Source organism: Microtus ochrogaster, chromosome 2 (genome assembly GCF_000317375.1).
Source record: "Microtus ochrogaster isolate Prairie Vole_2 chromosome 2, MicOch1.0, whole genome shotgun sequence".
In the NCBI taxonomy this organism is placed as follows: domain Eukaryota; kingdom Metazoa; phylum Chordata; class Mammalia; order Rodentia; family Cricetidae; genus Microtus; species Microtus ochrogaster.
The window spans coordinates 32,026,666-32,038,657 of NC_022010.1; the positions used below are offsets into that span (position 1 = coordinate 32,026,666).

The window sequence follows — 11,992 nt, forward strand, 5'->3', positions numbered from 1 at the left end:
GCCACCACCACCCGGCTGGAACAGATTTTAAACCCTTCTCTTCTTTCCACTCCACCACCCATCAAGGATAAATGCTGAAGGCAGGGGTGGGGAATTGAGAGGAAGCCCTGGGGCTCTCGCTTGCTTGAAAATGAGAACACCGAGCAAGGGCAAGAAAGAGGCAGGCATCAGGAGCTCGTAAAGGAAAGCAAACTTCTTTATTGTACACAGTACAGAATATAACGCAGCTCAGCAGGATGTACACAGCCCTGCGCAGGGGGGTATTTCAAATCAAAGGCGGGTTAAAGCCTTTCTGCACTGTAGACTTTCCACACTCTGGAAAAGCAGCGAACAAATGGAACAGCCCCCAACACCCTGAAGGAAACATCTATTTGGGGGGGCACATGAGTCCAGTGGGAATGCAAATGACGCTGCTGTCCTGTGTCCCTCGACAGCACAGGCTGTGCAGTCACAGCAGGGGAGGGGCAGCTCAGGTTACAGAAGGTTCTTTTCATACCCAATAAAACAGCATGAACATGGAAAAAAAAAAAACAAAAAAACCCCAAACCAGTAGAAGGGAGGAAAGGAAAACAAACAAACAAACAAAGCAATCTATACAGCATTTACAACAAATAAATCTCGAGCCGGCTGGGTAAAACTCGCATCTATGTATAGGCTATGTGTAGATTAGAAAGCTATAAATATCCTTTAGGAAGAGGCCTTTCCTTAGAGCACAATGCTAATTAAGGCCCAAGCTTCAGGCTTGACACTTCTGAGGGCTGACCAGCTCTCAAGAGGAAAACCTTGGTTTCCCATAGCTACAAAAATACACCCCTCGTCCCTGTGAAGCTCTTCACACGGGTGAGAGGGCTACGGAGTGCCTCAGTGTAGGACAGCAAAGCCTGCCCCCCCCCCCACAGTCAGTTCTGGGTCCTGCACAAGAGGACAACCCTTATCGCATGTGGAGTGTCGAGAACAACAGCCTGTCAACAGGGTGGCGGGCGGGCGGGCAGCAAGATACCAGCGCTCCCCGGTGACTTTCCCTCCACTCCGGACCTGACTTCCATACCTCTTCAGTTTGGTTGTTTAAAACATTCCCAATATAATACAGCAATCAGAATAAAAATGTAAAAACGAGAGTAGCAGGAAGCCAGGATGTGAGCTAGCACTATCTTACCTGCCCGTGACAGGTAAGTTTCAGATCCAAGGGAACCCTTATGCAGGGGTGAAGGTCCAAAATGGAAAGAGAGAAGAAAACCGAGATGATGCCTATGCGGCTCCCACCAGGTGACCAGTTGCTAAATGGACATGACATGTAGTATGTACATCTGCTTCCCAGAGAGGGCAAGTTAGTGAGCAAGGAGAACTATACACAGAGAGTCGAAGCTGTGTCCAGGCTGCCCTGCACACTTCGAGAATGTACAAACCAGGAGGTTGTCTGGTGCACAGCGCACCAAGCAGGCTTCTACATGGCGAAGGGAAGCCCCAGCCGAGCCCCTCTTAAGCTGCAATGTCTTCGTAAGTGGGAATGGCCCTGCCTAAGGGACATAGTGCAGTTACCAAAAGGTTTTTGTTTTGTTTTTTGTTTTTTTTGCTTTAAATACCAAAACTACAAAAATCAGTTTATAGAAACTGTTTTCTTTTTTTTTTCCCAAAACAACCACCAAAACAAAATGATCCCCCTAAATCAAAGCAAAACAAAATACTGTCAAGTGTGTTAGTCTTTCTTCTAAAATGAAAGCCATCCGCACTCAGCCATGTGACTGGGAGGAGAGGGGCTTGATCTACTTGGTGACCACTCTGGCTGAAGGCTCAAGGGGAGTGGCGGTCAGAGAACCACGGAGTGGCTAACAGCCGCCCCGGCCTCCCCAGTTCTGGGCTAAGGGGGAAACATTTCAGACTGAGCTCCAGGAGTTTTATTTCAAGCCTTAACGATCTGAGCCTCCCCAACCGAGCCTTCGCCTTTCCTATGGGTGTGCGGTTTCTTTCCATAGAATTGTGCAAGTCAAAGCCCTTCTACGTAAAGGCATTTAGTAGTCCATGGTCATGGCGGATTGTCATACACTCGGTCCCCTTTCGTGGGCGCTAACCTGAGCAAGGGACTGCTCTGCACATGTTGTCCACAATGGCAAGGAGGCTCCACTTTCATCTCTTCTCACCAAATAATCTCAGAATCACCAGTCATGTGGTGGTTTTTCTGTCTCTCCCTGTCCCCACTCCCTAGCCAAGGTTATTTGTCTTTAAGGGTGTCAATCCAGAGATGGCTTGGGTTCTCCAGATAATACTCAAAGGGCAAGCTTTAGGAACAGCCAAGAACACAAACAAAACCACTGCCCTCATTTGCCTGAATGGGGACTGCTAGCTCTAGGGTTTGGCCACTCAGCCATTTCGGAAACTTAGTAAGCGAAGCCTTCAGCATAGGGGAGGCTGCTGCAGCGATCCATGTCCAGGAGGTAAGCAGGGTTGTCTTCGAAGTGAGTCAGTGGCAGGGTGTCTTCGTCGTTGAGGGGGCATTCTGACTCTGCCTTCAGGAAGGGACGCTGATTGTCTGGGAAGGCCATGGAGAAAAGCGCATCGGGGTCGCAGACAAATTTGTAGACGTACCGTTCCCCGGCCACCTGCATTAGAGCACACAACGCAAGACTCAGCTGGGACAGGGTGTGGGGCTCGAGCAGAGCAAAGACATTTTTAAGAGGCCAATCTCTCAGGGAGTCAAGAAGGGAAGGGCTAATTAGTAGCTGATTATTCCAATCGCATCTCAGGGACCTATTACCTGCCAAGGGCTTTGTTGACACCACAGTGAAGTATTATAGAAGACAGCATTTGAATTTCAAATGCAGGCCTGCTAAGCTCTTTCAGCAGCAAGCCTCACTCTGTCTTACACTGACAGCTCGGGCAGCCTGGTTGCATTAGGGGAGATACAGGGACTTAAAGACACAATGGAGATGACAGACTCACATTTCCAGTGACTTCCAAACCTTACAGTTTTCCCAGGATGGATGTGCTATTTTGAAGGGTTCAGAGCCCCTTGCTACTTCTCCCTTCTTTGTGTGTGTGTGTGCGCGCGCGCGTGCGTGCGCATGTGAGCACATCTGTATGTGCAGAGGCCCACGGTTGCGACCAGCAGCCTTCTTCATCACTCTTCCACCTTATTCTTTGAGGCAGGGACTCTTCAATCAAACCCACAGCTTGCTGAAATAGCTTTAGAGATTGACACAGCGGAATTCTGAGGCTGGAAGTACAGGGGAGTCCTATCCCCGTGTACTATTTATCTGGGCATCTGAACTCCAGCCCTCTTGCATGGAAAAAACGTTAACCACTGAGCAATCTCCCAAGCCTGGGTTAAGAATTTGATAAAGACAGCCTCTGTGGACCTAAGTCTATTCCAAGCTCCAAACCCTGCTTCTGACACTTCTGCTTGTGCATGGGTCTACTGAACTGGTGGAAACTCACTGTGCAGCTCAGGCTGGCCTTGGGCTTACAATTCTCCTGCCTTAGTTTCTGCACACATCTGTACTTGGTGACAGTACAACCCAAAGGTCCAGGACCTTGTCATGCTGCTAGCCCAGGCTCTGTTGGTTCTTCAGTAACAGTGAGAGAAGAACAGGCAAATCTGTCAGGCACTGTAGACCACAGCTACAATTCCTGATTATGAAAGCACACCAATACTAAAACACCCCAATGTCTGGGTTAGCCCAGATCTGTCATTCAGCTGAGATCTCACATCTCAGTGTAGCAGAGGTCCGGACCCTGCTCCCCAGCCTTGGGCTTAACTCTACTGCAGCTACAGTCGCAGCCAGAGGCAGAAGGACAAACAGATATCCCGGAGCCCTTACAGCTGATCCTCGTTGGCACTTCTTCCAGTCATCAGCGCACATCTGTGTCAACATTCCCTTCCACCCTGATACTAGAAATCAGGGATCACGCTTATCAGCACAGAGAATACAAGCACCAAAGCAAGCCCCAGGGGCAGCAGATGGAGACAGTTAATCATCCTGACTATTCATTTGTTTGTTCATTCATTCATTTATGTATTTTTTAATTTTTAAGGTGGAGTCTTTTCGACGTAGCCAAAGCTAAACTGAAACTCACTATGTAGCTCAGGTTAGCCTTGAATTTAAAATCCTCCTGCCTGAGCACTGGGACAAGTCTGTACTACCAAGGCTCTCTCTATATCCTGTTCTTGGGTGGATGGCACCACAATAACCCAAGAGCAGCATGGCTTCCATCACCGGTGTCATCGCTGTCTCAACTCGGTTCCACTTAGGAGGGCATGAACCACCTTTGACACTGACAGGCCACTTTACCTTTAAATCACCTCATTTAGCCACGGTTATAATAAAGCAATGGGAGCACATTATTATCACGTAGAGACTTTCAGGTCTATTATCCTGAGGTTGGACCAGAGCCCTGGATTTTCACTGTAAGGGATAAGAAATGGTACATGACCCAACAGGCTACTACTAACAAAAGTTATGATATGAACCTGCCAAAGCCACACTTCTGGGCTTTCCTATACCCAGAAATCAAGAGTCTCTTTGTCCTTAGTTCTAAGCTACTGTGCCTAGATTTACATTCCTTCATACTTGATCTGGAGCTCTGGGACTGAGGAATGACATCATTTGCAGTGGTTTGGACGGGAAATGCACCTATAATCTCAGGCATCTGCACGCTTGGTCCCTAGTTAGTGGCACTAACTAGGGTGTGCTTAGGAGGTGTGCCCTTGTGGGGCAAGTATATGTAACTGCTGAAGGGCTTTGAAGTGTCAAAGCCTTGTACCACTTCCAGTTGGCTGTCTCAGCTTCTTGTGGCCCAAGAGGTGAGCTCTTGGCTTCCATTCCTGCTGCACTGTCTGCCATTTCCTGCCATCATGGGCTCTTAAACCTGCTGGAACCTTAAGCCCAAATAAATCCTTCCTTCTATGTGCTGCATTAGTCATGTTTGATTTTTTTCCTCTTCCCAAGATAGGGTTTCTGTGTTCAGCCTTGGTCGCCCTGAAGCCGACTCTGTAGACCAGGATGGACTTGAACTCACAGACCTGCCTCTGCCTCTGGAGTACTGGGATTTGTGTCGCCACCATCCAGCTTGGTCATGGTGTTTTAATCAGAGCAACAGAAAAGTAAACGATAAAACACTTTTTCCCTGTATTAGAGATGTGATCTGATATTAAATGGGTTGGGGGAGATAAAAATCTAATATTGACTGTAGAACAGAGAGGCACAGATTAACTGGTGAAGACCGAAAATACTCCAATTTCTTTTTAAAATTAAACTTCAAAGCCTTAAATGCTTCTTGTTCTACGCATTTCAGAGAAGGATACACAATCTGTGCCATAAAGGCTGCCCCCGTGTGTAAATGTTAGACTCTGGGGAGACATATAGCATATATGTGCTACTTAAAAAAGGTACAATCAGTCTTACCTTCCACTTATCAATGGTATTTTAAGGTTGTGGCCCCTTAACCCCTATCCTAATGAGGACTCTGTAGTAGCTTTTCCAAAGTAGGCTTTATTTTCTCTACTGTAAAGAAAAACCTCATGCTGAATGACTGTAGCTGCTATCTGACAAATTTTGGGGTCTCTTAAGTTACAGGCTGTACTGGTTTGAAAGAGAAACAGATGCTGGGTGGCTGGTGGCGCACAACTTTAATCCCAGCACTCAGGAGGCAGAGAGAGGAGGATCTCTGTGAGTTCGAGGTCAGCCTAGTCTACAGAGTGCGCTCCAAAGTTACAAAGCAAAAGCGAAACCCTGTCTCGAAAATAAAAAAAAAAAAAAAAGAGAGAAATATATTGTCTATTTTTCTAACTCCTTGAAAGGGTTTCTCGCTGCGATGACAACAATGCAGATCGCTGTATCCCAAATGTTTAAACAACTAAGGGTTCCAGCTCTGTGGAGTAGAAATCTTAGGTTAATTCCTTCATGTGTTTCATATGTTCCTTTACATATTCAACAGCAGTGTCTGAGTCTTTTGTAACCAGAAGCAGTCAAGAAAAGTAGAGAAAGTCAATTTCCTCTTGTGTCTTTCACATAAAACTTCGGTCATATACAAAAAAAAATAAAAACAATTTTTTAAAAAAAGTGTCCATTTTTAAAACATGTATACATGTGGACCCGAATGTATGTCATGTATATCACGTGTACAGTACCGGTGGAGGCTGGTGGTGTTGGACCTCCCAGACTGGAGTTACAGAAGGCTGTCAGCTGTCTGACGGGGGTGCTGGGATTTGAAGTCAGGTCCCTGGAGAGCAGCAAAAGCTCTCAAATGCTGAGCCACCTCTCCAGTCCTAAAACTACTTTAAATATCCTATTTGTCTCCTTTCTATTTTAAGTTTTTGGAGACAGGATCTTATGTAGACTGGGCTGGCCTAGAAATTGCTCTGTAGGTGAAACTGGCCTTGAATTTCTGATCCTCCTGCCTCTACGTTCCAAGTGCCAACACTGTAGCTATGTACCACATCATCTTATAATTCCTGTCTTTTTGTTTTTTTCTAGGTTCTCTTCTACCAGTCTTACTTATGAGGCTCGTGGGTTTCTTCTAGCTATTGTAAATGTCCTTATTGCCAAGGCTAGGGTCACTTTCTCCTTGAAAGCTGCAGAGGGCTGTAAGCACCTGCCATCGCTCACCTTCTGCATGATGCCCTTTTCATAGTAATAGCGTAGCGAGCGGCTCAGTTTGTCATAGTTCATGGCTGGCCGATTCTTCTGGATGCCCCAACGCCGAGCAACCTGAAACAAGAGAGCAAAGATGAAAACACATTCCCAAGGGTGACTGTTCTGTAACTCAACAGTTCCGGCTGAAGACGGCTTCTCTCACTCGGAAAGTAAAGCGTTTACTTCTCTCAAGATGAAAATTAAGCAAAGGTGATGATTCGGCCACAGTTCTCGGGAGGTGAGACCTAGGGGTAGACGCCCCTAACACTGTAAAGCTGCAGAGGACTTGGTTAGCATCCCAGAGGATACCGGCTCTCTACTATTTCCCCGTTTATGAATTATTGACCAATACTCACAGACCATTAACATATTGCCATTAAGTGCTATGGTTTCTGTAGCAGTCAATAAGGGATAATTAGAATGGTCATTCCTGAGACATTAGGAACATGTTAGCGAGCTGCTAATGGGCCTGCAGAGCCCAAGTTCAATTCTAATAAGATTGGAGAGGGGCCGTGAGATGTTTACTTATTGCAGCTCATGGACTAAAGGGATTCAGGTCATTTCGGCCTCCTGCCATCCCACCTTCCTTCCCCGCAGATCTGAGGACGGACAGTAAAGCACACAGCACCATTAGCCATTTAATGAAAAATTAACAGGGCTTCTCACACAGCTCGAAAGTGCATTACAGCAACCCGGTCCGCTTGAGGTGCAGGGATGGGGAGATGTAATTGGAGCTCTGGGCAAAGGCGCTACAGCAGGGGAATTTCCTACTGGGCTCTACTCAATTATCAGGGTAGCAAGTTCTGACCTCCACCATCTAAACTTTCACAGTGGCACTTGGGAGGGCAGCTGTCAAGGCAGATCGACTGTGGAAACGTGGGATGCCTGATGTCTTCATTTCAGTCACCTTTGGAAACTTCAAAAAAAGACCACCTAATGACATCCTTTTGATGGTTTTCTAAATTGCGTTATTTGGAGATGGGATCTCCTCTCTATATTGCCCAGGCTGGCCTTGAACTTTCAATCGTCCCGCACCCGCTTCCCAGTTGCTTAGATCTTAGATCGTAGGCATGCACCACTAACCCCAACTTGCTCTTTTGAGACAGACACACAAAGAGAAGTTCACATCAGCTAATGGAGGGGCAGGGGTGTGACAGAAACTCCTCCCGACTTCAGGATTCTAAAATGACCTCTAGCCAGTACCATAGACAATCTGGGAAAGAAGAACTCATCTCCCCTAACTATACCAGGGCAATCCACCAAAAATCTTGGAGGCAAAATTCAGCTAAAAGCGAATCCTGGTTAGCAACCATTTTTATTTGAGACAGGATCTTATTATGTAGCTGGGGCTAGCCTGGAACTCGCTATGTAGCCCAGGCTGGTCTCAAGTCACAGAGGTCCACTTATCTCAGCCTCTGAAGTGCTGGGATTAAAGTTGTGTGCCAATCCACCCGACAAAGGTAACTATTTCAAATCAATGGAAATACTGGTAAAAAGAGAAATTTGCTATGTTCATCTCAGTCCTGCAAGGTTAGACAGCAAGTCACACTTTGGAGCTGTTAACCTGTCTGCCACAAGCGACAGGGAGTGTCAAGGCAGCTGGCTTCGTCTCTTTCCTCCACTGGGTGGTAGAAAACGATTTTGCCCTGTCTTCATTCGGCTTGAGTGGTGACCCCTTTGCTGTCAGCGCATGCGGCAGCTTCCTGGAGAGAGGCTTCGTGCACGTGCAGATTCCAAGCTGCTCTGGTAGCTATAGCTACCGACTCATCCTCCAGGCTGGTGCCCTGTGATTCAGTGGCCTCGCCACACTGCTCCCTCCACAGTGAAGCATGATGCAGCTGGAGACTTGCTGTCCCTGTTTGGTGTTAGGAGGAGCAGGCGAGAGCACACTGCCAGCTCGCTTCTTCCTTCTGCTCCCTAAGTAGTAAGTTATAGAATATACACTTTGGGAGCCGAGGCTAAGCGGGGGCGGGGGGGGGGGGAGGGGGACGATGACGACAACGGACGGACGGATGGGGGATGGGACGGGACACCTCACCTATTCCTCTTCTAAGAGTAAGCGGTCACAGAACAAGGTATAGTTCTCACCAGCAGCCCAGCCTCCCATGGTGTCACTTATCTGCCATGCTCAACAAACAACCCTGCCCCCCCCCACAAATATTCCTATTAATGCAGATTCACAGCCAAAATGGCTCCAGATTAAAGCCGAGTCAGTCATAATTGAGAGGGTGCTAAGCTGGGTGACGATCAAAAGACATTTGATTAGGGGGCCTGCCAGAACGCAGAGCTACAACCACAATTTCCATGCACAGTGTAATGGATATTATGGATAATTACCCAGAGTGCACTACTCAGCCACACAGCTGCCTACAATTACATCCCCAACAGCTTCCTCCTCGGCTTCACCCTTTAAGCTCCCCCACGACAAGTTCTTCCAGCTTTCCCTGGGCACTGGTGGTATCTTCCTGACATTAGCAAGGACAGGGTCATCACAGTTACACAAGGCATGGAAGAGGGAAAAAAAAAAAAAAAGATCAAGCACTGTGCAGGCCAAGGCTCAGAAGATGTCAAAGGGCCCTGCATCGGGGAGCATGAGCACGCCAAGGACCTCAAGACTGGCAATGAAAAGCAGTTCCTCAAGAAACAAGGGTGGGGTGGCAGGGTGGCTCAGTGGGCAGAGGCATCTGCTCCACTGGACTGGATCTTCTGGACCCACATGGTAGAGAGAGAGAGAGAGTTCATTCCTGTGGGCTATCCCCTGATGCAGCACATGCAAGCATGCAAGTGCCACCCCCACAATAAAAATGCATCGATGTAAACCAAAACAAACCAAAACACCGCAATGAAGACTGCTGCTCAGTCAACAGAGAGGCTCAGGGCTGCCATGGGCTTCACCCAGGTGACTTGGGCATTCTGGGTTAATATTGGTTCCTTCATTAAAGTGAGAAAGCAGGGGCCCTCTGCCATCTGTCCATCATTTTCCTGACCGCTGGCAGGAGAGCGGAAGATTCAATAACAGCCTTGCTGAGGTTCATAACCAGGTTTACCTGCAGCTGGACAGCCTGTGCTCAGGCCCGAGGCGGTGGCAATAAAGCCATAAAAGCTACTGTTTGTGAATGAGATGAATCAATAAGGGCTGCCCACACGGACAGGCTGCCTTCCATTTCCGAAAGCCTCGGTGAGTCAGGGTACAGGCCTATCACCAAACTTCGCGTTAGCCAGGCCGCACTATCAGGAAAGCAGGGAGGAAGGGGTAGCCTATGTGGGGCAGTGGCCCCCGCCCCAGCACGGCTGGCGGCTCAGGCTCCATCTCCGCACAGCTGAGCCCAATCAGAGGCTGTTTGTAGTGCTCCCCGTTGAGAGCATGTCTACGAATAAACAGGAGACAGGGAATGCCACAGACATGGTGTGCATACATGCGCGTACGTGGTGCTGTGCTCACAGGGAGGCCCGAGGTTACACGTCTTCCTCAATTGTGCTCTACCTTCTGAAAGCAAGCCTCTCTATCTCTGGAACTCATCCGTCTGATGAAGCTGGACAGCCAATGAGCTCCAGGGAGCTGCCTGTCTTTACTCTGGGATTACAGATGTGTGGAGCTCTGCCTGGATGTCCCAGGGGTGCTGGGGACCCACACTGGAATCGCCACGCTTGGGTGGCAGGCGCTCTGTATATAAAACCCATGTTTTATACTACTTTAAATGAAGCCTGCCTTTTCTGACCAATGCAGGATGTCCCAAGTTTCTATTCCACGTTTTCCTCCTTTTTCTATCTCAGCCTTCAGACCACATCCTTCTTCCAGAGTGTCAGGTTGTTGCCTTCTGCTGCTCACTCTGCAATCCTTAATGGGATGCTTCCCAAGAGGGCTGCTCCCATTTCTATTGTACCAACTCAGGGGCAGCGGCTGCCTAACCACGCACTATTAAAGCAGTGTATGTCGGCCGGTGAGCGCGCGCGCGCGCGTGTGTGTGTGTGTGTATCTTTTCCACCTACAATTTTTAAAACCCTAAACCAAATGAAAAAGAAAAATCACTCCCTTTGGCCTGCGATGGACTAATTTAATTCCCTAGGTTGTGTGTTCAGAAATGGGTCCTATGGGGACATGGTACCCACTGAAGACAAAGCTGTGGGTTCAGTTTTAGGTTTTTCTTTGAAAAGTTCTGGGCAAAAAGACAGTAACAATGTTTCCTTTTTGGAGGGAGCCTCCATGGAGAAAAAGCTTCCATAAAATTGGGCTGACAGGCAAGTCTGTAAAACAGCAGTTATCAATCTATGGGTTGTGACCCCTCGGGGGAGGGGTCAACGACCCTCTCAGAGTGGTCGCCTTAGACGATGTGAATACCAGATATTTACATTATGATTCATCAAAGCAGCAAAATTACAGCTATGAAGTAGCCATGAAAATAATGTTATGGTTAGGGGTCACCACAACACAAGGAACTGTACTAAAGGGTTACGGCATTAGGAAGGTTGAGAACCACGGCTATAGAGTACTTTCTTAATTAGTGATTGGCATGGGAGCGTCCATTTCATTGTGGGCAGGGACAACCACGGGCTGATGGTCCTGGTTTCTATAAGAAAGCTGGCTGAGCAGCACTCCTCCGTGGCCTGTATCAGCTCCTGCCTTCAGGGTCCTGCCTTGACTTCCTTGGATGATGAACAAGGATGTGGAGGCATTAGTTAAACAAACAAACAACAACAAAACCAAATCCACAACAACAAAACCCATTTCCTCCCCAAGGTGCTTTGGTCATGGCGTTTGATCACAGCAATAATAACCCTACAACTAAACTCAACAACCAGGATCCTACATAACATACTTAAAAAGGGAAAAAAAAGTATTTATAATCTTGGGCTGGGGAGTTGGCTCAACAGTTAAGAAGACTCTCTGCTCTTGTAAAAGACCCAGGTTTGATTCCCAGCACCCACATACCGCCTAACAACCACCTGTAACTCCAGGATCCAATGTCCTCTCCTGGTTTCCATGGGTACTGCACACATATGGTACACCAACATACACCCAGGCACACATACATACATACATACATACATACATACATACATACATGTTTATAAAATAAATACTTTAAAACCATTTAGAGAATATGAAGTATGTAGTGGGGTCAGTAAGATGGCAACAGGTTAAGGCACCTGCTGTCACCACCAATTCCGGCAACCTGAGTTTGATCCCTGAGCCCCACACACAGGAAGAGAACTGATCCCCTAAGTGGTCCTCTGCCTTTCACACATATGCCACGATATGTGCAGACCCACATTAAACAAACTCATGTTAAAAAGGAAAAGAAATATGTACTAGGATAAATGCATTACACAGTACGTTCATACAGCCTCAGCTGCGGGCTGTA

The 11,992-nt window shown here is 47.6% G+C and overlaps 1 protein-coding gene across 3 annotated transcripts in view; it reads right to left on the reverse strand.

The window, feature by feature from the left end:
* Positions 1-180: 180 nt before the first annotated feature.
* Etv5 (ETS variant 5) overlaps positions 181-11,992 on the reverse strand; it is a 64,497-nt gene continuing 52,685 nt past the window's right edge. For all 3 annotated transcript variants that reach the window (XM_005344740.3, XM_013351661.2, XM_013351669.2), the window contains 2 exons: positions 6,603-6,704; positions 181-2,597 (listed from right to left, as the gene is read on the reverse strand). In XM_005344740.3, the coding sequence (XP_005344797.1) occupies positions 2,376-2,597; positions 6,603-6,704 (324 nt within the window). In that variant the 3' untranslated portion in view covers positions 181-2,375. The remainder of the gene's footprint in view (positions 2,598-6,602; positions 6,705-11,992) is intronic.